General features: G+C 38.9%; 1 protein-coding gene across 1 annotated transcript in view; it reads left to right on the top strand.

Moving 5' to 3' along the window:
* Positions 1-27,004, top strand: part of csmd1a (CUB and Sushi multiple domains 1a) — a 313,136-nt gene that overhangs the window by 107,800 nt on the left and 178,332 nt on the right. The window contains exons 4-5 of the mRNA XM_070832290.1: positions 18,663-18,857; positions 19,866-20,073. Of these exons, the coding sequence (XP_070688391.1) occupies positions 18,663-18,857; positions 19,866-20,073 (403 nt within the window). The remainder of the gene's footprint in view (positions 1-18,662; positions 18,858-19,865; positions 20,074-27,004) is intronic.

Here is a 27,004-nt window from a genome sequence, read left to right as displayed (position 1 = left end):
GTTGCAGATATGAAGCACTTAAGTGCAGAGGCCTTAGTGTGTGTGTGTGTGTGTGTGTGTGTGTGTGTGCTGTACCACAGAAAGCCCTAAAGGGCCTGTTTATTTCCCCAAACACAACATGTATTGATCCAGAATACATGAAATGCCCACAAACCCACACGGATTCAAACAGGCAAACACAAACAGACACACTTTCTCACACACACATGCACACACACACACAATGGTGTACACAGGTATACATGGAATTTCTATCTCTCACTTTATCTCTCTGCCACACACAACAATTGAAATACACAAATTGAGCTGAGATGAGAGTGTTAGACTTGAAATATGGGGAGCTTTAACAGGGCTTACATTGTTTTTATGGTTAACGCCCACAGAGGAACACACACATACACACACAGACAGGTGGGCAGAAAGAACAGGAAAGCTGGGGATAAACGATGTGATCGCACATGCACACACACACACACACATACAAAGACACACACACACACACACACACACACACACACACACAGTAACAGTCAAGCAGCTGGCCTGCCAGCGTATCAAAGTAACTTCCCAGCATTTGTGGAGCAGAACAGACCAGAGTCAAAGATAAAATGTGGCCTTTTTGCTAGCCACAAAACAATACATTTAGTTTTATACCCCATGTCTTAGGTAGTGTCCTGCTTTTAAGAGGGAGTCTTGCCCATCTACCACATCATCACCACAAAAACTGCTGCAGTACATCTATAAGAAGTGTTAGACAGGAACCATGGCCAGGTCGTGTTATTGGCTTTTATATTAATTTGGTTTGAAAGCAAAATATTATGGTTCATCTGGAAACAGGTCCTCGTAGGAGTTCCAGGGGGTCCAAAGCAACATCAGCAATAGTTTCATTCCACTCTAATTTAACAGGTAAACCCATAGGCTGACTGGCTGCTGGTTATTCAAATCGAAAGTTTAATTCCTTTCAAAGCTGTAAGTGTAAGACGGTCTCATCTTTTCATAATAAATCCTTAATATTTAGGAGTTAAAGATGCGCATTTTCTGCAGTGTCATCTGATCAAAACACACTTAACACCAGAATAACAACACATGTTATATGTTAATGTCCTTCCCTCTGTTCATTTTGCACTTTATTTAACACGTAGGTCATGTTTGCATTGAGATCGGTTTGGACAGGTGTGGATATATATAAGCAACAAGAAGTTCATGCACTAGATCATTACTTTAGTTTGTTTTTATTCATTTTGTTTGTATTACTCTTTGTTTCGTGAGCATTCTCATGTAAAACAGCAGTGTCATGTTTTGCTCACTGAAAGAGAAACTGCGGTCCTGCTGTCCTTCAGGTACTTCTTCCTCCGAGATAGTTAATGAGCCACATTTAGTCTCAGATACAAAGTGTGGCTCATTAACTTTCAGGGAACAAAAACCTGTAAGACATCCGCCCTTGACAACAGGGCCTGACACCCCTTAACAGGATTATTGGGCTTTGCACCGGCTTTTACATCATATTTTCTCATCTAAGGAGAAATTTCAATCAGAGGCTCGGTCATCAGTCAAGATTATCTAGTCGTGTGGGCTTTTATCACGCTGATCTGTGCCTGCCCTAATATTGTTTGATATTTATTAACCAACTTCTACATGGAGGGTTTCTGCTAGGAATGTGTACATCTTGAAACATCAGGCTTTTTTTATCTTTAGACCTCCTCTTATATATTTACTGGTATTGTGGTACAGTGTTGAGCTACTGGGAGGCGCCACTGTCAAATTGATTATTACATCTTTATCACGTTGGTGGTTTGTCCTAACTGCTTCTGCACCTCTTAATCTAACCACTTAGACTGTGTGTGTAAGCAAACTGCTTTTTAAAATAATTTTTTACGCCGCTTACACCGTTTGTGTTGTTCATAAAATATAACATAAGTCGTCGGTGCTTTGTTTTTTGACCTTGCAATCTATCAAATTGACTTTCCAACATCATTTAACCCCGGTGGCATTGCCCATACTTTCTGCATTCACAAGGCCTACCGCTGCCTCCACATTTATTGTGAAGTGCATGCAGAGGAACTGTTGGGTTACTATCAGCGGCAACTTTCAACCGAGCAGAACAGAAAACAATGGGGCTCCTGCTGCGACAGTGTTGCTTGAGTGACAGAATGACTGCTGGAAAATAATGATAAATAAGGCAATATTGTACACAGGGGATTGCAGTGGAGCCGAAAATTCAGGGACAGCATGTGAATGAACGTAACAGAAACACTGATTTGGGTCCTGAACAAGTTCTTTGACGTGGGGGATCAGACATTCATCCCAAGTACACAGACGCCAATATCCAAAGACAGCAACATGTTGGAGTGGTGAGGTAGAGTCAGCAAAATCTATCTGTCTACCTCCATTACTGGTTCGATGTCACACTGCATTATGGGAGTACCTGTGAATTTGGAGGTCCTGACATCAGTGATTTATCAGGAGGAAGCAGCGTTATCTCAATTATGTGACTCCATTCATGCTTTATTCCCTTGTGTAAGCAAATTTGTAGCTGACAGAAAAACGTCTGTGATAAGCATAATTTGTAGTTAGCTTTCATTTGCGTGACATGGTTCAGAGCTGTTAGTAAAGCATGCTGTAAGTCTGGTTGGGATGTTTGTTGTCATTGACAGCATTAACGGCTCTTGGAACGTAGGTGCCTCCTATGTGGTGACATAACAGCCCTTGTTGTCAGTGATTGGTCATTTCACCCATTCCATTTTATATGACTGCAAGTCTGTCCATCCAGTTGTGAAGGAACTTTTTTTTTTTCCATCTTCTGTGCCCACTTCCAAGTGAACAGGCAAATGTAGGATTAGGCTTTTCACACATCTATAGGTGGAGGATTTGACATTGTTTAACCCAAGTAGGCGCAAGAAGCACAGCACTAACATCCATCTGAAAAAAAAGTTATGTGGACGGTTGTCTGTGTTTAGTATTGAATTATATCTTATGAAAATGCACACACAGTATAAGAAAAGATAATAATGATAATATGAATAGTTAAATCTATGATTAGTATTATCATTCGTTATTATCATTTTTATTGGTGCTCTTTCTGAAGATATTACCTGAGCAAAGTATCGGCTTTAGTCCGACATTTTACTGTGAAATGCAGTGATGATAAAGCAAGCAAGGCACAAGGAATACTGACATGGTATGACGACAATTAACCCAGTTTGTCTGTTACTCCATTACAACCCACTCCTGTGACTCACAGGAAACTTTTAGTGAGTCCCCAAAAATTGCCCAGCAGATAATGTTCCTTGGCGTCATCTGGCAGACAGAAACAATACACTTTGTCTTCTTTGGTTTTAAATCTCCCGTACGATGTTATCTTTATGTAAAATACTATGCACTGTGACAAAGCTAATACAATGTTGTTTGGTAAAAAGACAAAATATCACATCTAGCACATTGTTTTCAACAGCAGATAACTGAAAGCGTAGAAGAGATGCAGCAGTTCAGTGACACATAATGTTTAATATATACATTTATACTGCCTACTGGTTTCCCCCATGAGCTATGATGCAACCTCTTTAAAAATGGCGATAAAGCATTATATTGTGTTTGGGTAGGCTTATGTGTTTATGTGTGTGTGTGTGTGTGTGTGTGTGTGTGTGTGTGTGTGTGTGTTTGTTTGCGTCAGTCTGATGATATATGGGAATAGTTGTGACATCGAGTTTACCCACAATTCTGTGCTGCCCACGGGACCATGAACTGTCACCTACCAAGGAAATTGACTGTTTTGCACACATGTACAGGCAGACACACTCTCACACACACACACACAGAGTGTACGTATACAAAGACAGAGGCAAATATGCATCAGCTCACTCGTACATAGTAGAAGACATGTAGACAGACTTGCCCTTAAAGATATACAAAGATAAATATACTAACTCATATACGCAGGAAGATAAATGGATGCACACATGCATACGACATGAAGACAGACACACACACACAAGCCCATCCATCCATTTTGTATAGTGAGTTGACAGATGTAAATGTGCCCAGAGGACAGCAGGACTAAATGAAGATGCATTAGACCTTGCGTTTGTGTGTGTGTGTATGGGGGATACAGAGAGAGAGAGAGAGAGAGAGAGAGAGAGAGAGAGAGAGAGAGGTGCAACAAGCATCAGGGACAGCAATGATTAATGGACATTCAAACATTTGAGCAATGAATACTTGTGTACCCATTGTATTGCTTTCTGTTTTCACCATTCATACATGTTTGATATTTCCAGCATGTCAGATGTAAGTATTGTAAACCTTTTCCTCATCTACTTACCTCTGTCATCTGTTATGTCTGATCTGTGATGGTTATCCATTAAAGTTTTGCTGCTACCTGACTGGGTGCGAAAGCCAGTGGATTCAACCTCTTCACAAGAACAGGAGATTTACTTTGCCAGAGCAGGAGCACATATTATGTGTTGATGCTTTCTGTTCACGAGCGTGCATGTGTATGTAAGTATTGACGAGGAGAGTGATTTTATTTCCTGTGTGTTTCTGTCCCCTTTGACACACCACAGCCTCAGGGCAGGCCATCCTCACTATGGAAAGTTAGGGCCAGGTCAGAGCTGTCATAGCAATGATGACAGGAAGGAAGGAACAGGATGTGTTGGCTCTGGAGAGGAAGGAAGAGAAGGGGGAGTGATGAGGATGAGTGGGAATGGATGTGGGTTTTTTTTTTTTTAGGTTTTGAGGTTTTATGACTCAATAAGATGCTATTTTATCTACCACAGCTTTTTTCCTCAGGAGTGTCTGCCACAGTGCAAGGTATTGTCATGAATCAGTTTGTATGACAGATTAGGTAAAATTGAGCACAATTTGTCATGCATAATCCTCCAAATGTCCAGCAACACAAGCAAACAGTGTGCCTGTTCAAGCCCCTGCAGTGACAACCTCAATCAAAGTGGTGGATGTTTCTTTTATTCTCAAGTGGAAAATGTAATATATTCTGACAATTTCAGCATTATAACAAAAAACAATATTATTCTATGATCCTCGTTCAGTGAATGGTCTGTATTGCCCTGTTGGTACCTGGCATTAACATGTGTCTTTGTTGATGCAATCAGACGTGGACAGCTCTAAGTATGTCAGTTCACACCTGGCATTAGAATGCGTCTCCACATGCGTCTCAAGTGACCAGTAGTGATTGGATCTCACTTTCCCTCTCTAAATGCAAATGAACACACACATCATTTGCACAAATATTTATAAGAGTGAGAACGTTTTACTTTAAATGATTTAACCTTAAAAAAAAAATAATCTATTTATTCGCAGTGTCTCCACCTTTTAAAACGGTGTATCTGGGCTTAGTGTGACAATTGTCTGTATTGTCTTTAATATGATAATCCAAATCATATCAATGTTATGTTAACTGCTCTTATGGAGTGCAGAGCAAAGTTTCAGTAGGCATATGGAAAACAGATATGCGGGGTGTCAGACCCATTGAAAAGAGACATTAAAGTTTTGAAATTCACCCATGCTGACTAACGGGGCTCAGTGGGCAGAAATGTCGCTCTCTGTAAATGGACAGCAGGGTGCAGATTCTGGAGATTGTTTTTACTGATACTGGCATCTCATTTCATTTGAACTCCAACAAAGTACATCAGCGCTATTCTGCATTACTTCGAGTGTTGGATTGCTGCCACCGTGACAATCACCACACCCTGCATGGATGATGTATTTGTCGAAGTCTCAGTAGTGTTTACACAAAAACATCAATTGTGTTTGACTGATCATATCACAATGCAGCTCCGTGGTCGTTTACACTTGTATTTAGAGCTGTCCACTTTTTGTCCGATCACCATCATCGAGGTCAATACCAAGTGTAAACAGGATCTTATGATCTTTAGTTTGTTATTTATTACAGATATTCTGCAATGTTTTCTATCATTGCTACGGTGGTTGCTATGGATGCTGCTGTTGCTGTGCTTGCATGTTGTTGCATGTCATATCTATAGCATTTCTCAGAACAAACACAGTGTCCTTGATAAATGAACAATACAAGTTAATGTTAATGCCATCAGTTTAATTTATTTCTCCTTTGATTCTGAGAAACGTTTAGAGAAGAGTTTTTTTTTTTGCCTGTTCTTGATGGCAGACAGATGCCAAATGACATTGTGGGTGTTGTGGATGGGCACGTTCAAGTATTGTTATGGCTAAAACATAGATCATCTCTGCAGCCAACCTACTTATTAGTTCAGCTGTACTAGATATTAGATATATTCAGTAGATATATCTTTTAATGATCCTATTTACAACCCTACTTTGCAAAGTGGAAGAACTACAACTGTGGTGTTGATTTGTATCAAGCTGCATGTTAAGGCTCTAGGGAATTGTAGATTTAAAAAAGTATTTTTCTTATTTTAATTTTTTGTTATTCTAGTATAAATCATTTTTTAGTATTGTCCTAGAGTTATAAGTTGTAAATACTGGCTTGAGAGTACACAGAGGAGTTTAAGGGGATAGTAAAGACATTTGCATTTGATTTTGATTTTAAATAGCAGAAAGCCCAGTGTATTAAATTGAACTTTTTCCTTTCTTTCTTCTTAGTAGACATATTAATAAAATAATAATAAACAAATATTAATATTGAATTGAAATTTTAAAATCTCTTTAAATGATGAAACTTGATAGGAAATATATCGACTGTTCAAAGGAAATCTGGATTGTGTCATGGACCAAACAAGACAAGAAGTCTATGAAATATCTAAATTTAACAAGAGCACAAACTAAATGTGCCGTGTGCATCAGTAATTAAATTACGTAACAGTGAGGGTGTCGATTAAATGAGGGATGTGAAATGTAAAGTCCAGTTTGATAACCCCATCTTTATCCCATTTATGTGACCACGGTACAAGATTTGATACACACACACACACGCACTTTATTGGATGATATCATTATTAACCAAGGAAAACTCTAAGTTTTAAGAAAGCTGATTTCATATGAAATATCCAAAATTAAAACAGCACCTTCATACTTTACATCACAGGCTATATAATGCCTCTTCTCAACAGAGATAGTGGTTTATGAACTTGGGTTGTAATGGCACTTTGAAATGCAGTGAGTCTGAAATGGAATGAAGCTCACTGATGGCAGACAGCCCAAAATGTCAAACACGCCTACCTACAACACGTTACACAGCACGGTTCGCCTTCCACTATCAAAAACAGACAAAAACATTTTATTCCTCAGAATCAATGGAGACATAATCAAAAGTCAAGGCTTTTATAAGTTTTATACAAACTATACTGCATTACTTTTCATACGTATAGGAAGGAACCGTGAATGAGAACAGCCTGCATAGAGAGACGTGGGGACCTTCGGGGTCACTGTGGAGGCCGCACAGACCCCAAGCAGAGTTTGTAACAGAGAAAAATAGACAAGTGAGAAGAAAGACAGACAGACCGACTGACATTTCATTTGCTGACTGTTCAAGTCATTTCTGTGGTGCAATTTACACTATTTCATTTCAGTAATACATTTCTCAGAGAGAAGCACAATTAAACTGCTGCTTCAGTAGCTGGTTCTAGTAGAGCGTGAATTAGTCGGGAGTTCAAGCATTAAACAGTTTTTTGGCTGTACAACTTCTATTTACTAAAATGAAAATGTAATTTGGAACAGAGAATACACATTTTACAGAATACACAATATATGTATGTTATTTTATCTCGACCTCAATATTAATTTAGTATGTGTGTATGTCTTTTGCAACTTCACAGTGAAGCTGTGGGATGTCAGCCTTTTTCTGAACAGGACAGTCATTCAGTTTGAAAGTGATCAGATGCCCTTTAATATGACTGAAAGAAAAATAAAGCAGTGAAGCTATTAGTAAACATGAACTAAAAGTAAATCCATTAGTGACTGTTGATGATGCAGTGCTGTAAAAACAGAGTAATACATTAAAATCATGTTTTGGATCTTCCGACTTCAGACTGCGTCTCCGTCTGGGGACTCAAGATTATCATAGTGGAAGCTAGTTTCACTTATTTACAAATCTGTCCCAGATAAAAAAAAAAATGTACATATGTGAAAACTCCTTTAGTGCAGATGTTCCTCTCAAGAGTAAATAACTAGATTATGTCCGGAGTTGTGTTATACAGATGTTGATTGATGTTTCCCTGTTTGTCCCCCGCAGCGATGTGTCGCCTCTGGCTAGGTCATTGTTTCCATAGCAACCATTGGCAAGGAGCACATTTTGCCAAAGTGTCATTGTGTAGTTATTGTTGGACATACCATTGAAAGAGCATACTGTTTCTTAAAACTTTTAGGAAAGACATATTCAACTGCCTTCATCAAGCTGGGGGACTTGCAGCAACATCGCCAAAGCTTTAGTAAGAAAGGTGTAGTAGTTCCTGCTTAGTTGTTCATGCTCTTCCAATCGATTGAATGAATTTGTTTGATAGTATGGTTTACGATTAGTAGGAGTTGTATCTATAATTTTAGTCATTCCCACGTATCACTCCTTCAAAAGTAATTTCCTACCAAGCTGAAAAGCAGCATTTTACTGCTGTGGTGAGAGGCTGTTCCACCTCTCACCACAATCAGCATTTCTAAGAGGTGGAAGAAGTATGCTCTACTGAGCCTGTAAGTACACCCAACAGTAATGTCCCAGTCTACAGAAACACCCTGTAGTACGCCTGTACATCACTGCAGCAAGGTGAGAAGTTAAACCAGAGGGCAGCCAAAAGAAGTTTTCAGCCGCTGTTAGATTGCTGTTGACACGTATTCATGCTTATTATGTCAATAGGCCTTGTTCATAGTAGTCAAGTTGACCTGTGCTTTTACTACTATGACAAAATGTCTGCCAAGAAAAAAACCTGTTATGTTATTGTTACGGCCGGCTGTGGCTCAGAGGTAGAGTGGGTTGTCTGTCAGTCAGAAGGTCATTGGTTCAATCCTGAAGCATTGCTTCAGTGTGTGAAAATAGTCTCCTCCTGAATGAATGATGTGTGAATGGGTGAATGAGGATGTGATGTAAAAGTGTGTCGAGTAGTCGAAATGACTAGAAAGGAGCTACACAAGCACAGACCATTTACCATTTACACTATTCAGTAATTCATTCACAGATATGGTTAAAAACACCGATGCCAAACCTTTTTAGGGAAGCAACAAATAATAAAAAATAGTTAAATAAAAAAATCTAGCCTTGAGACTTTTATAAGTGTTATAAATCATCAATGCTACTTTTATTATAGTTAGACTTCCACACTGGAATCATTCTGATATTTATTCTTTTTAGAATAAGATCAGAAAAAACTGAACTTAAATAAAAATGAGAACGTTTACATTCATTTTCTTCAAGATCTTTGGGGAAGTTTTTCTAAATCAATTGTTAGAATTTTCAACCCATAAAAATACCCCTCTGTTAAGTTTTTAGTGTCTTAGAAAGGAAAGTGTCCCTCCTGTCCCTCCTGGCCCTCAGCAACTTCCTTAGTTCAACTCGAGGATTCCCCTGCGCTCCCAGTCCAGCTGGAAAATGTAATCTACTCAGCAAGAACTGGGAATGCCCAAGGTCTTTTCCAAGTCAGACTTGCTCAGACGCCTCAAAGAGGTAGTGTCCTCGCAAAGCAAAGGACCAATGAATGGTGACTATTTTAACCACAGTGTTATTCCTGCTATTTACTGCTGAGAACTATGAACTGTGATTGATCTGAATCTTTATCCTGAGCCCCATATTAAAAGGCTTGTTCACTTCTGTTTTGTTTCAATTTAAGATTATCTCAAGAATAAAATCATTCCATACTTTAAGTTGCACTGACCCCTGACTCCAGTCTCATCTAAGCTATCTTTCTCTGCCCTGTGCCTTTTTTTCTCAGACAGAAGATGCTTAGCACAGCATAGCTCTGCTACTGCACCTGCTAGACTGAATTTTAAAACCTGGAGACATGAGTGGTGCTAATCCAAGTCACAACAGATTTTTGAAATGTAGGCTCTTAAAAGTCAACAGATTTTTAAGAGTTTGGTGTAGTTTGTGTTTAGTCTTGACACCAACCTCACCTGAGCCTGTAGTATGGACTAACAATGACTCCAACTAACTCCATTCATCAAGGCCAATCATCACACGGTATCAAAACACCCCGTAGAGGCTGTTTGTTGCTCCACAATAGAGGCATTAACCAGTCTCAAGGGTATCACAAAGCAGGTAAACTGCAGAAAAAAATGGTAGTTATTGACACACCATGTCCACAGGCGAAAACATCTATGGGTTTCTCTAGATGTCTTTGATCCACCCCGCGGTTAACTCCCAACCCTCAATTCACCTAAACGGAGGTGTTGATCAGAGGCCACAATAATGAAAATGTAGCACTCAAAGCTGTGTCGGTCCTGAAATTGAAAAGGTACAAACTCATTGTTACTGAATTGGGGCAATGCACCTCAGCTGAGCTGACGATGTAGAAAAAGCAAGAAGCAAGAGAGAACAGGACTGAAGTGGCAGTACCCTTCTCATGGCAGGCGAGGGTGGGTGGGGGGTGTGCAACAGCAAGTTTAAAAAGCCTCAAGCACAAAACCCTCAATCTTCAATTTAACAGGTTCTGTCTTGAAGTAATGATCTCTCTTCTACAATATTGTTATTGCCAGCAGATAAACCTCTATGCTTCGGGTCTGAAAAGGTTGAGAATCATTATTTGATAACTAACTGCTTTCAGTATCCAAGAAGAATGACATACAGACACTGGAGCCCTGGGTTGACTATTGTGTACTGTAGCAAAATGATATAACACAGTAACAGCATGCTCTTACATGACGGAATGAACAGTTCCAATAAGAGAAGTTTTTCAACTATAGAAATCCTGTTACTTACAGTACTTTTCACTACAATTCCTAAACTCCTATATATGCAATATACATGTATACATTGTTTAAAATGGCTGCTATGTTACTATTGTAACCTGCGTTAAATATCTGGTCATTCTGTGACTGCTGGTGTTGGGGATGTTGTATATTAGCAACTAATATTTCTTGCTCCCACAGTCAAGTTGGAAAGGCTGAGGAGAGCTGGTCTTTAACAGAGTGTAGCTGCTTCAGTGATTACTCTGTTTTGCAGGTGATTGATTAGAAGCACTGCTGGAAATGTCACTTGCCCTGCTAATATATTTTCACCAAGGGAACATAGGAAAGGCGATGTTAATACGCTTTAATACGTTTACTCCGAGGGAGCAGAACAGAAATTTAGAGTTTTTCTGCAGTTAAATGTGGTTTTGGTCTCAGCTCGTAGCTGCAGACTGGAGAGCTGTATGCAGATTGCTATTGCAGTGTTTGGTATTATGGTGCACACCCAAGTTCCAATCCATTGGTGTTGTTTACTACGTAACTTGTGATTCTACAAGCCCTGGTTCATTAGGCTGTGGTTATTCTATGGCATTCTCTGTGTTGTAGAACAAAGTGAAGTCTGTACTCTGATTGCCCTCCTTCACTGGTGATCATTGGGAATTAATGCTGGAAACATCACTGGCTGGCACACTTAAAAGGAAAATCCAACATCCAGAATTGTCAAGCAGAATACAGATATGTTGTTCTCATTATCTTGGACAGTGCAGTCACTATTGAGATAATAAACAGCTCACTGTCCCAAAGCAATAAATGCAGGAATGAAAACTGATCTGTAATACAGTATCATTGGGACATACAGTGCAGGATGCTGCTTTGAATATGAACCAAATGAACCATAACAACACAGTGTTTGTTCGAACTCCATCATAGTAGACATCCCTAAAGCGCTGTTGTGTATCCCAGAAAGCTTGATCATCGCTAGAGCCAAAGTAGAACAGATTTTTCTGACCAACATCACTAATACCTATTATTACAGGGTGTTGTTGAATACTTTATTCTGATTGGCCAGTTACCGTGTTCTACTGTCTGTTATTTCTGTGTATCATACTGTTGCCATGTATAACAGACCGTTGCTATGGACACAGGTGTGATAGCACAAGCTAAAAAAAAAATCTTAAATCAATGAAATTGTTTTGAAGTCAGTATTTTTGTCTCAAACTGTTGATTCCGTTAGTATGAAACTGTGTAGTAAACTCCTTCAGGATGCTTGAACACCTTTGCTGCATCACCCTGCCAGGGCTTGCTGTTCAAGAGCACATACTGATATACCATGAATTACTAATGTACAATTAACTAGTGTAAGTAAAATTTTGTGTTACAAAATGAAGCCATACAGCTGTTTGTATGCACAGACACATTTTTAGCCTATTTAACATAGCAGAAATTGAGATCTTTAAAAATGCATTGTATACAGGGGACATTTTCACTGGCAGCCATGCAACCTCCATATTCCCAATGCTAAACTGTTCTTTAGCAGTTCGTCTCCATGCAAAAGCTAACTATTTCAGCTGGCAGCCAACTGTTTTTTTTTTTTTAATGTCCCTCCTTAAAGGGACATTACCCTTGAAACCATTGCTCCTCCAACACATATCCCAAAACAAAAACTAGTGAAACTCAATTTAGATAGCCCAATGGGTTGGGGTAAAGGTGTGCTCTGAAAGTAAAGTACCCCTTTAATGCCATTGATTAATGAGTTAGTGCTGCTGGAAATGTCGTGTTAGCGGTTAACACATTAAAACAAGGGGAGCACAGCAGGTGGTGAGGGGCCTCCGCTCAGCTTTGGCCCTTGGCCACAGTTGGCCAGGAGCCCCATTAATGTTTGGTTGGTTAGAGTTATTATGTACTATGTGTCAGTGAAGCTGTTAATACATTTACACCATGGGAGCACTAGCAGTACTGGGGAGTCCATTTAGCTCAGGGGCTTTGGCATCTTTCCAACAGCAGCAACTCTACATCAAGAATCACAGATTAAAGGAGTATGGCGATTGCTATTTGTTAATACATGCACACCATGGGAATTGAGTAGAAGTGTTAATGGATTATGGATTGCACCCATTGAGAGATGCTTTCAGCGGGAACCCAGGGTCCCAGCAGAGGTGTAGATGGGAAGTGAATTGTTCGGACTCAAAATGGTGGATGGCAGATGGCAGGTAAAATGATGTTGTCTGCACCTTTTCCCAACTTTAGTACGAGGGTGTTGAGTGTGCTATAAAAGTGCAAATTTGCAACTGCAGTATGGCTGCCGTTGTTAAGTTGTGACTATGCAGAAATCGACGGCCTGGTCTGAAGATCTGTTTTCTAGACTCTGACCAAGACTTTTGGTGCAAGAACAAACGAATTGTGACAGATTTTTTTTTAAATGTGTTAAGATGATGCAGAACGTCACTTTGTATTTCACCAACCTGCATACTGATTTTAGCTGAAATATATTCCAAAAATCTTTTCATTTAAAAAGTTAACTAGTCTGCCAAAGTTTTAATCACTCAGAAAGATGAATTTTCCCAGACAAATTTCAAATGCTAACATCTGTCCAAATCCCTGTTTGGCAATATATGCACACGGTCTGACATTTGTTCTGGTTCCGCTTGGTTTTAACTTTACAGCCCCCTGGAAACCAAACAAGAAATTAGTGATTTTTGCCAGGTATGAGGAGCTAGATTTGACAAAACATCTGTTCCAACATTGGCTTGTGGCAAGTTACATGCTGTGGTTACAAATATAGTTCACTCCAGTTGTTTTCTTACTGTCAGGTAACTAGGGGTCATTTTCCACTCTCATTCCATATGTTTTCAAGCAGTGACAGCTTACAAACAGCATCATCCACAAGAAATTTTGATGAATCGGAATACAGACACAATGTACAAATAGCATTCTGTTTTTAATTATTTTTTGCATTTATTTTCAAGTAATGTGTTTGTTTTAGCCTGAAAGCTTACATATATTTAATCTTGTGCGGGAGGAGTGATTTGTGTGTTGTTGCATTCATTGTCCAGTAAATGATGATGGTTTTTAACTTAATGTCATTTAATTTTGTTAATTTTTCTATGTGGGAGTGAAAGCACTGCATTTACACCACAGGAAGAAAGCAAGAGGTTATGGCAATTAGCTTTTATCCAGTAGCAACTGCTTCAGTGCGTTCTTAACAACTAATTCAAGAAGCTGCTCAGCTATTTTTAGTGGATGGTTGGCTAATATGCACCAGTATATACAGTATATATCTATACTCTGACAGAGAGCACTGTAGCAGCAGTGCAGAGGACCTTCCAAGCATGTTTAAATTCTTTTCAGCAGTAGCTATTTTTGGCCCATCACACACAGACAGATGCAGACATGAAGTTTTCAGTCTAGACACAGAACTAATTGAACCACACCTCAGAAGGATTGAACGCTTCATACTCACTAACCGTAGGTAGTGGATTTATAGTGGTTTGATCTTTGTTCACACATCTGTTTGGGCAAACTCTCAACAAAGGTTGGCATTATTACATGTGGAGTGTAGGGTTAGTATTTAAGCAGCGTCCTGCCGTAGAATGATCATATTGTGTTTGTGTGACAATTTGAGAGAAATAATGAGAATGTATAAGTTACTTAAAGGGGGGAAAGAATCAAACAGAAAATAGGCTCTAATTGTTTATGTCCAAAGTTTCTTTAAAACACTGATAATAATTTATTAATAATTTAACAAAAGCCTTTATTAACAATTCTCTCATCCAGCCCTTCCTGTCTCCCTCATTTCCCCATTCCCTCCAGCTCTCATCTTTAACTTCCGTCATCCTTCATTTGTTCTTTTCCTCTTAACACAACTTGTCCTTCCCTTCTTAATTCCTCCTCTGTCCTTCCACTTTCCATTCTTCTCTCCCTTTGTCACATTTTGCACGTTACTGTGAGTTCTCAAACTTGCTCTTTTCACCTTTCTGACATTTTTTACTTCTGTATCGCCATTAAAGTGTTGCTCTGGCCTAGGGTTGCCATAGCAACACTCTGACCTGCCCTAAGGCTGTGACGGGCCGGAAGGGATGAACACAACAGAGGACCATCATCAGTCACTCACAGAAGACACACACACACACACACATATAAACATAGGAGCACCAACACAACACGCAGAGACAAACATCCACACACTGAAAGTTGCTCCATTGAGGATGGCTGATGAAGCCAGTGTCCAACTCGTAGGTCCAGTTAATGGCTGGGAACACAGGCAGTGACTGTGGAGGGTACCACCACAGCAAAAAGCTTTTGATCCCAAAAGATAGACAACAGTTTTGTATCTTTGTATCAATCAATCAATCAATAAATCTATTTATATATATTATATATTTCAAGACGCTTTCCATAAAGAGCAGGTCAAGACCAAACTCTTTAATTAAGAGACCCAACGATTCAGGAATTCAAAATGAACCCTTTAATGCCTGAACCATGAAATAATTGCCAGAAAATTCAAAGTGTTCAAGTATTCAAATTACACCTGTGTTGGGTGGAGGTTGGACAGAGAGAGAGACAGAGAGAGAGAGAGAGAGAGAAAATAAAGAGCAACCAAAATAACAACAGCAACTATAGTGCTGGCAATAGGAATGTGACTAATAATGAGCAAGCGTACAAGCGTAACTATTTTCAATGATATGAGAATTTTGTGTGTTTAGGATGTTTCATTCCCACAAAGTCAGCTTTAATGATAATGAGAAGCCTGCATTGTTCTCAGCCAAACACACATGGTCCCAAATTAAAAACGCACTTTTTTGTGAAATAACCCCAAATGACCCTGACTTGCAAATGGTTCCAATGAATAAAAACAAAGTCATTCAGTTAAAGTAATCAAAATCATTATGCTACTGAACTTTCCGAGGCTCGAGGGTACAGCTGAACGGGGTTGTATAGCACTGATTAAAACCAAAGCAGACAAATCAAAGCACCGTGCAAACAGCCTGTATTATTCTCTGCATCTACATTGTAAATACATTGCCAAAACAAAACAATAACAGTTATTGATGGCAACTTAAAAACAAGCTATTTGTCATTAGTAATCTGAATTTGTAATGAAAGTAACTCACTTTCCTATGACGATGTCTCTAACCATTATAGATGAGGGGTCAGCGCTACACCAATGCAGTTTGGAGTTGAGACAAAGGCCTGTGCGTTTTGAGTTAATGTGGCTTTAAATGATGTTTAAAATGTTTGTTAATAGAGTAAACAGCTGGATTTATTAAGGTTGATGTTTGAGTCCTGGCCTACGTATTCACCGCTTCACTATACCTAAAGGAATCTGACATTATCTCTCTAATTAATCATATTAATTACCTCCGACATTACACGCAAGCTACAGGATGGACACGGAAGTCGTATGTCACCTTTATTTGGCAGTGCCATTCAGCAGTGTCTCTTTTTGCATTAAAACTCTTGCCGTTAAAAATATGTCCTCATTATCTGTTTTTTAAGGAGGAAAATAAACTCAGAATAACATTTATGCATGACTTAAATAAGATGCTGTATTGTTTGAATAAAGTGAAGCATTTTTATTTTTCACCTGTTATTCATTTGGTAACTTTAATGCACGTCATCTCAGCACCAGGAGCTGTCTTATTATGACCATAAACAGCTGCATGCACAACAAGACACTGTATCTTGTGTCTGAATGAGAATTAGCACATTTCCCCAAATGTCAAACTATTCCTTTATTATCAAAGCACAAAAACTTTCTTGCTTAAAATAACCATTAAGGTGTTGTCATCTGATATTATGCAATACTGACTGAAATTTCCCTTCAGAATAATATTACAGATAGATTACTATCTATCTATCTATCTATCTATCTATCTATCTATCTATCTATCTATCTATCTATCTATCTATCTATCTATCTATCTATCTATCTATCTATCTATCTATCTAATATTACAGATTACATATTATTAACCATTTAAATACAGATATAAAGCGATCACCTACATGTCAGCTGTCAGATCTTGAAGCTACAGGGGTCACTATTTCACACAAACTGTATCTCAGATTAACTCTGCAGGTAATCCACATAAAGCCAAATAAGTATGTTGTGATTCATGTGTCTAAACCAGACTGTGCTATTTAACATCAGATGGCTGAAAAGAAACAAAGTTTTATGGCTAAAATCTGAATGTTTTTTTCTCAAAGATTCAGCCTTGATTAAGTAACTGGATACTCACAATACTTATATACTAAGTCCTCAATGAAATGCACCAGTCTGACTGGTTTAACCCTCCAGAGTCTTGGGGTAAAATGGCCGTTTTTTACTACTTTTCATTTTACCTTTGTGTTTCCCATTAAAACTGTTTAGCTTGCCGTTCTTTGTGTTTGTGTCTTTGACGCCGACAGGCGGTCCGTGACTCTGAAGAGTTAAACATGCCAGCCTGGCAGCCACAGTACAGTTATGGTCACATGGGTGTGACGAATGACACATGATTCCTCTCATTCAGTCTTCCTGTCATTGCTTCTTCCAGTCTCTGTGCCCATCGCTCAGTCAGTGCTTTAGTTTGGGTTTTGAATATGCTTGTATGTCTCAAGTTGTTAAAAACAAAGCAGGCAGCATGTTTGCACAGAGGACGGCATGGTCAGCTGAGTGTGAGTAACGGGACTCTGATGCATGACTTCATACAATCCAAATAATGAGTCAATTAGAGTAAATTATACATGTTTAGGACTCACTGCAATTAGTTCACCTCTCTCTTTTCCTGTCTGACTGGAGTCTCTCTCTCCGCTCTCCTGTCTCCTCATCCCTTCCTCATCTTCCCTCCTTCATCATTCTGTCTCTAGTCTTTCCCCTTGTTCTTCCTCCTCTCTCCTGTCTGACTCTTCATCTTCGTTTCTTTTCTCTCCTCTTCTTCTCCCCCTTTGTCTTTCTATCACCCCCCCCCTCCCTCCCTCTTTCTCTCTGTCCTAGTTCTCAGGGTCTCTTGGTGAAGCTTTGTCTAATTACCATGCTAGCGTTTAATTGGAACAGCGTACACAAACACACGGATTGACTGACTGAATACCCCTTACATGCAGACACACTGCAGTGTGCGCGCACGCACACACACACACACACACACACACACACACACACACACGCACACACACACAAATAAATGAATAAATAAAAACTAGCCATTTGGATGCACATCGCACACACAAACACACATTCCACACCCAGCAAGTTAACATGCTCCAGTTATACAAATACACATAACACACAGCGCACACCAGGGTTAGACGCTGTGGAGTTTGTCCAGGTTGTACTACAGCCACGGCGCTGATGCCCCTTCTGTGCAGCTAACACGTGTTGGCTACAGTCATACATTGATTTTGGCCTAGTCATACCATGAGCAGCATGTCGCTGCTCCTGTAGAGCTGTGTCATCCAAGAAGTGACAACAGATGCACATTGAGGGCGAAATGCTAGCCAGACATCTCAATGCCATATATTTATTTCCACATATTTTTAGGTCTCCACAAACCAAAATGCATCACTTTGGAATTTTGCATTCTTAATGCTGATGTTTTGTATTTGGTCACTTTCCACTGTAGTGACTGTAGAATTGGAACAATTTAATTCTGTCAGAGTGTTGATACAATGAGATATGTTTGACATATTCAGTTTTATCCAATTGATCGCCATGTACCACAACATTCTGTCGTTGGCTGCTTGGCTCTTCTTTGGTTGACTTGATTAATTCAGTTAGTTGTTTCTGGATAATTTTTGTGGTCGTCGAATGGTTATTGTTTTATTTTAGATATCATCTAATCAAAAAAATGTTTTCTCTGTTTTCTTCTCTGTTTCAGTCCTACCCAGCCATACATGTGGCACCCCTGGCCTCATTCCAAATGGAGTCATTCATGGCTCGCGGTACAACATGGGGGACAAGATCCGATATAGCTGTGAGTCAGGTTTTGTACTGGAAGGACACAGTATCCTCACGTGTATTGTATCACCTGGCAGTGGAGCACAGTGGGATTTTCCATCACCATTTTGCAGAGGTGAGATGAAACAGGTTCTTCCTTCTCTCCTTCCTTCCTTCCTTCTTCAATCATTGCTCTTTCTGTAACATGTCTTCTCCTCCTATTCTTAAACTGGATCATAAAAGTAAGTCCTACATTAACTCCTACGACAACAGACTGAGCTACCGCTGTTAGCTCATAAGTGAAATTTCAAATTCTGTGTCTAAAAATTCCTTGTGCCAACTTTGACAATGAAAGTAAAATAAAACATGTGAAGAAAACAAACGCTCTAATTGATGGGGTCATGAGAATTGAAAGACCTGAACACGAGGTCAGAGGCCAGAGGAAGATGAGAAGCCCTGGTGCATTGATTACTGAACCAGATGGAGCCCAAAATCCTCAAGCAAAGCCTCTCTAATGGTTCATTAGTCTGCGGACAAGAGCAGATCTGTCAATGTATTTACCATCAGGGCCAGTAGATGGCTGAACAGCTCAGCTCGGGGATTCAGTGTCTTTTGTTAAATATCTGTGAAACTCTCTTAATTCACTTTGCTTTTCAGAAGCTTCAATTTAATGATTTGATTTTCTGCTTTCTTGTGTCGAGTCAATATGCTATTTCCTTTGTTTTCACATTAATCTCCTGGGTAAGTGTTTGAAGATATACCGATTATGTATGAAAATGCAATGATAGAAATGATGACAAGGATGTGAAATTATCATATTAGTGTTATTTTAGTTGTAATATTCTATTAACACGTGTGCCGATCGAAACTTTATGTGAATTGCACCTTTCACGGGTTTTTTTTTTTTTTTTTTTTTACAAATGATTACCAGACAGTACAAATGTAAACAGTAAAACAATTTCAGATTAATGAGCACACACGCAAATGATTAAATGGAAAAAAATGAACAAAATAAAAGAAACAATTACATAAAGAAAACAAGGACCAGTAACCTGGAAAATGATGTATTGAAAATATTAAAAATACTTCTGTATGTTGAATTTATTCACATTTTATGGCCCTCTACTTTTCTGTGTTTCTCCAGCGGAAGGAGCATGTGGTGGCACATTAAGAGGCACTTCAGGTTCAATAACCAGCCCAGGATACCCTGCAGAGTATGACAACAACCTGGACTGTACATGGTCAATCCTCTCCGAACCCGGGGACACTATAGCTCTCGTCTTCAATGACTTCTTATTAGAGGACAAATATGACTTCTTGGAGATCAGCGGGACAGAGGCACCAAGTATATGGTGAGATACATTTCATACACAGACCACAATGCTGAGTAGATATGTTGGAGGGCATACAAGTCTTTATGAAAAGCAGCAGGGGTGACAGATGGCGTGCTAAGTGGGATATTGAAAGCAAACATGCACACAGTCACCTTTGACATTTGAGAGGTAAGTATCACAGACCCACACAAACAAAGGATGGACGCCAATGGACACCATAGCCTTGTATAGTATTGTATAGTAGTACTTCCTATGTATTTGTTGGCTGGAGGCTTTATTGTTCTGTTTGCTGACTTGTTCACATTAGAGGGAACAGTTGTTGTTTTCACTGCAATTTTCTTTAACTTGTATACTTTGAAGGGTGGCATTTAATATTAAAAGAGGACTAATGATGTTGTTGGGGAGGACAGATACAGCTACTGATTGATTAGCTGCACAGGAGTCCTGTTGATTTTCCTGATTTATTCAAATCCCACAGGGAAGGTGATAAATTGTTGTTTTCACTCCCATTTTCTGTGGTCGCGTTTGAAAATTGGCACTCTGTTGTACCAGAACACACTCTGGTTTTTAAATTTAGAGCGCTGCTGGAATTCACATTGGTTTGTTCACAATATCAGACGTCTCCATTGAAGGCTTAGATGTGTTTTTGCAGGGGCGGAATCGGTGTAATGGTTAAGCATGCAGGGTTGTCGCTGATTCGGGTTGGTAGAACTGCTGGGAAAATCTGAGAAGGGGGAAGTTAAAAAGTAGTTTAGCCTCTCTCAATAAAAACAACACAGATGCCTGTGAGCCAGGTCTGCTCAGAAATCATCAGTACTACATTGTGATTCTCTTAATGAGAATCAGAATCAGAATCAGAATCAGAATCAGAATTCCTTTAATAATCCCCAGCGGGAAATTGCTTTTTGTTACACACAGCTCCAAAAGAATAAGAATAAACTTATTACCATTATTAACAGCTCCTGGGTTTCAGTGTGTGGCATATACTACATTTGTGAAGCAGTGTATGGCTGAAAAAGAACACCCATATATATCAGTGTTCTTTTTCAGCCACACACTGTATGTAAATATATATGTTTACATACATATATATTTGCTACATTTAGGAAATTGAAGACTGCTGTCATTCCACACCAGTCTAGCAATGCTAGTTGCTGCCATAGGAATTCTTCCAAAATGGAGAATTTTTCTCTGTAATGGAGAATAATTTGCAACATGTGTGTGTATTTTTTTTGTTTGAAAAATAAGTAATGTTTATTATGCAACCAGATATTTTTGTATCAGGGGAGATTATGTGATGAGGGAATGTTCCATAACAGCAGCAATGTGATTTTGGATTCTTAAAGGTCCCATGTCACACTAAATGCACTTTTCAACATAAATATGTGTCCCTGGTGTGCTTATAGATTGTCAAACTTTGAGAAAAGACCGTCTTGTCTTTTTTTTCCTCTTGCTCTGTATGTCAGTAAATGTGTGTGAAAACAGGCTGTTTAGATTTGGCTCCCCTTGTGATGTCATAAGGGGATCTGTCAATCTGCTGACTTCCTCCAACAAGTGACAAACTGAGCGTTTAGACAGAGGCTGAAAACAGCTGCAGCAGCCATGTCTGGTATGAGAAAAATAATGTGTTTATTTTTTTAAACATTAAACCGTGTAAACCTGTTCTAGGACCTCCAAATGCAAATATGCACTCAAAAATGAAGGCAATATGGGGCCTTTAATCTTTATCAATCTTTTCTAACTGGTAAATATGATTCATAAAATGCATTTATAGATCACCATGTCCTGCAGAAACTGCCTGGCCCCCATTTTTCAACTGATGGATGTCATTGCCTTCCATGTGCAGAAAATGGTTTATGACTGAACCTGCAAAAGAATAGAATGGATAGGTCGACAGTTAAATAAGCGGAGTGAAGGTGGCAGAGACGATGGCACTGCATGGAAACAAAAGGAATAGAGAATAATTGCACATTTAGTCCTGTCACCAGCAGAGCAGTACACATCAAGCATGGCATTCTCATGATACCATTTGTTTGTGTGTGTCTGTGTAAGGTCTTTAGTGGCCCTCTGACTGTGTGTGCTGCTGATCGTTTCTCCAGGCTCTGACAGATTACACACACTCAAGTGCGCACACACATACACACATAGCTTGTCACTGACAGTATAACATTCAAGGACCACTGTCAGCCCACCCTCTGCAATGCAGGGGGAAGATAGGGAGTGTACTGGAGAGTAAATCCAGCATTTTGTCACATGGAAAATAGCGACTGCAACAACGGAAGCCTTTTGATGTAACCATTCTGATTTCAAATGATTGGTCCTAACATGCATTGACATCATTAGGCTGGAAATGTATTTCTGCACATAAAATAAATACAAGAATACAATTCACATCACAGATACATGGCTTCTTTTATGTTGTGTGTGTAGTTATGGGTTTAAGTTGGCAGATAGGCACTAATAAGTTGATATAAACTTCAAATTATATTTGTGCAAGAGAATAATAATCAAAATGTATCTCCAAACTTAAAATATAGGGTTATTTACTAATGGTAATTTGCATATTATCCTGTGCTAAATTAATCTAACTTTAATAGTCACTATTAATAATAAAAGTAGTAAATGTAAGATAGTATTTTTTTTGCTTGGCTGGTGTTTTTTTCTTAATTGTAGAGGTCACAGTGCGATGCAGAGGAAAAACAGAGAGGGAAAGAGGTTATATAGCAAAGGTCCCAAGTTGGAATCAAATTGGAGATGTTGCAATTAAATGGTGTGCATCTTAGCTGCCGTAGTCCACCCAGACACCGTGTACCTTTAATGAAAGTTCACTGATGCAAAGCTAAAACAATATAATTATATAACAGTAAAAACTTAAAAACTGCCATGCTCGGTCTAATACAAACCTAAGTACTTTTCTCCAGAGGTGAGATTAAGAGATGATTGACATTTTCACTGAAGCATGTGGGCAGGTCATTGTGAGAATGACTGACACCTGACAGAACCACTGTGACGGGTTCTTCCTGTTTACCGAGAGCTTTTTCTGATTGGCTGTCCCAAAAGCAATTTCCTGTTTCATGTTTCTGTCTGCTAGCTGGCAGGTTGAATGTCAGGTTGACTAGCCATTACGTAAACGCACGTAACCACAAACACTGCTACACACACACACACACACACACATGTCTGTACATACAGTATATAAGTAATTGTGCCTGAAGGACTAGTTTTCTGTTTAACAGGACAAGGTGAATGATTTGAATGATTCCAGTTTCTCATAAAGGAATGATGGTCATATCGTGTTATGTCATTCCCGGTGTTCTTTCTTGAGAAATGAGAAATTCTATTTCTGCTGATGATTTGAAGTTAAAGTTTTTGGACCACTAATCCTTCACAACATTTCCTACAACTGTTGTCTGACGTGTTACTGTGCTTGAATGCCTGCATGCTGGGTGAGGCTGGCAAAAGATTGCAGTTACTGACTAATGTGAACTTTGTTTCACTGGGATTATTTGTGAAGGCTGCACAGAGGCTGGGGTAGAGGTTGAAGGCAGACAAAATGAATGACAGAGCGATGGTCACGAAGACAGAAAGAGAGATTCCTTAAGACCTCCAGGCATTTGTGTTGCTAGTACCTACTATAGTCAAAAGGCTTTATCAAAGTATATATATAAAGCTTATGGCATAGTATGTGTTTTTTAAAAATATTTTTCCATTTAACAAATGAAATGTCACCAGGTCACACTGCTGCTTCTGTATGCAGTTGAGGAGGTCATCAGCCCGTCTCCATGCATTTGTTCGTTTATTGCACCATTCTACCGATATTTCTGTGCAGCAGACCATTGTCATGTATAACAGACATGTTATGGACGCCGCTCTGATAGCAGAAACCATAAAATCATCAAGTCACTATTTTGTGTCAGATTGTTGATTTCTTTAGTACAAGGCCAAACAATAAGTGAAAACGAACTCCCTCAGGATGATTCAAGACCCTGTCCTAATTCATTTTGCAGTAATGACAACAATGGCCCGCTGTACATTCTCCCTAACATATAGCGTCATTAAATAAAATACTGACCAATGACGCTGATTTTGTGAACAAGCCTATTTGTTCACAAAAATGAATACTGGGGCACATAATATCAAATGCTGAGCTTTTTGTCAAAATATCAAGCAATCCAAATGTGTACTTAATGACGTATAAGTTTGAAGGTAATGACTTCAAGACAGTAACAGTACTGACAAGTTCATGATTCTAGACACGTGTCACAGACACGTTACAAAAGCATATGTCAATAATAGACATAGACAGTGATATCAGAAATTACATCTACTTTCAGACCATTATCCTGTAAATATCCAGTCATCTAATTGTCATCATCTATTTGGAACAGCATGGATAAGCTTTTCTGAGGACATAGACAGGGATGCACCAATGCCTACAAATATACCGAGGCAACTCTGTTTCCACAGTCCTTGAGAAGTTCAATCTACATGTTTATTTGTGTGGACTGGGATTTTGGTGACCTGAATATGAAGAACACATAAACAGCTTATCCTGGGAAAGGGCTTTACGGGGAATATAGGCATTATCTGTAACGTTGTTACAGCTGTTATCTTTCAATCTGAGCAGATTTTTTTTCTGAGAACTTAAAATGGGCTTTGTTTATCAGTCCCGTTGATGCTTACAGCAGGTCCTTTCTGCTCTTAACCCTATCTGCTCCTTTCTACAGCCTAACCTCTACCTATCCATCCTGTTCTTCTTCCTTTTCTCCTCTTCCCTTTTTCTCTGCACCTCTGCAGCTGTCCCTTCTTCTTCTATCTCTTTCCTTGTCCCTTTTCTATCTTGCTTTCCTTCTTTATCCCAGTCTTTCAAAGCACAAGACAAAGTGAAATGCTGTTGTTTTTTTCAACTGAGTGAATCCTTACACTGCTAAAGGCGACTATATCCAAGGATCATGACCAACAGTCATTAATCATATTTTGTTCCTTATTGCTCACTACATTATTCTCATTGATTTTAACCTAGTTGCCAGCGCTGAAAACTCAGGAATTTGCTATAATGTATCATCACCACGATAGTCAAAGATTTTTAATAAGCAGTTGTTTGTTATGCTGATTTAAAGAGGCTGATGGAATCTCTGAATTTTCCCACCCTCTCTCTTCCAGACTCAGCCCGTAAATGAAAAGCCCTGATTGCCAATTATTCCATTAACTGAGTAACAGGGTCACTAGACATAATGTGATGAAGCTAATATCCATAAATCAGGTCTCCTTCCTTAATCCATGACACCTACAAGAAGTCACGTGCCTGCATTGATGGGTCTACACTAGATAAATGCATAAATGCATGATATTATTTGATAAACTAATTGTAAGTCCTAGCAAAAGTTATGGCAAACCTAATGTGAACAACGTAGCATAGTCAAGAATCTTAATTCAAAGATCTGATCTACAGATTAAATAATAAATTATATAAGTACCCAGTCATTTATTCATACAGTTAGTCATCCATTCATTCAGTCACTCATTCACTCATGTTCAACCCACGTTTCCCAAGTGGTTTGTAGTGTTTGCTTTTAGCCATGCTTGTGGCCGGGCTTTATCGATAGCAATGATGGTTTATCGATTGGTCAGTCTGATATATCTCAGCAGCTGTTGGATGGATTGCTATGAAATCTGGTGCAAATATCCACAATCCCCAGAGAATGAATCTTGATGACTCTGGTGATCCCCTAACTTCTCCCTTAGTGACACTAAAAGGTTGATGTCGGTGAATGTCAGTGACATGTCGTGAAAATTTTGAATGTCTACATTGAAAAAATCAACATCGAGCAGTTATGAAAAACTACATTCGACAAAAATTATGGCAGCATTTTGCTTTTGAATTGTGTATTAGGAATCTTATAGATATGGAAGTGCTGTTAATTTTTATGAAGCGGTCAGAATCCCACATTTTGTGCTTGTGCACAACATATCCCACCTTATCACTCTCCCTGAATCTCCTCTCTCACACATTCCATCTCTCTGTTTGCCTCTTTCTCCTTCTCCGTTATCTGACTCTTTGTAAACCTCTCTCACTCTCTCCATCTCCCTCTCTCTCAGTTCTGTCGTACACTGGAGAAACCTGGATATTTTTTGATAACACGGATGCTTAGACTGTTTTAATCTTGAGCAACTGTCTCATTTTCTACAGGTAGCATTGAGCTTTCTTAATGTGTCGGTCCATCCTCAAAATTTTAATTGCTTTCATCCTCCTACATCCGCTTATCCATTATCAGAATTAGGTGGGGGCACTATTATTTTAAAAAATGCACCAATGTTTGATTCTGGGTAACGTTGTTCTTGTTATTAATAAATGTTCTATCTTTTGAACAGATGAGCTGTAAGTTGAGTCAGCATGAAATTTACGGAAACTGTCAAACTTGCCATTATTAGTCAAGATAAGGAAACAGAAGTGGCAGTTGGAATGAATATAGTTGGAGTTATCTTAACTTGAAATCATCAGTTGAAATACAGTGGAATTGTATGTTATAATAAAGTGTGTTTTCTTAAATGGATAATGTAGCATAGTTAAACAGGATTGGCTTCAAACAACAAATGATCACCAGTGAAACAACTTATATAGCCTAACTTTTTGAGTTGAAGCAAAGCTTATCTTCGAGTTGAGTTTACTCACATTTTCAAGGTAGCAATTGAACTTAAATTTAGCCACAATAAAATGTATTACAGTTTATTGCCACGCAATGCGGTACATAGTTTCATTGCTCCCTCAGGAAGAGTTCTGATACCTTTAATGAGCAATTCATTTTCCATCTCACACTGTCATCAGGTCAAAATTTTTATTTGTTCAAAGCTTTGGTATGTGACCAAATACCTGCAAAGCTAATAACAATCCCATGAGTCTAAGTTGTGCTTTGTTTTTAGTGCTAATTAGCAAATGTTAGCGTGCAAA

Source organism: Pempheris klunzingeri, chromosome 1, assembly GCF_042242105.1.
Source record: "Pempheris klunzingeri isolate RE-2024b chromosome 1, fPemKlu1.hap1, whole genome shotgun sequence".
NCBI classification, from domain to species: Eukaryota; Metazoa; Chordata; class Actinopteri; order Acropomatiformes; family Pempheridae; genus Pempheris; species Pempheris klunzingeri.
The sequence above is the reverse complement of the archived record's forward strand: the minus strand, read 5'-3'. Positions and strand labels throughout refer to the sequence as shown.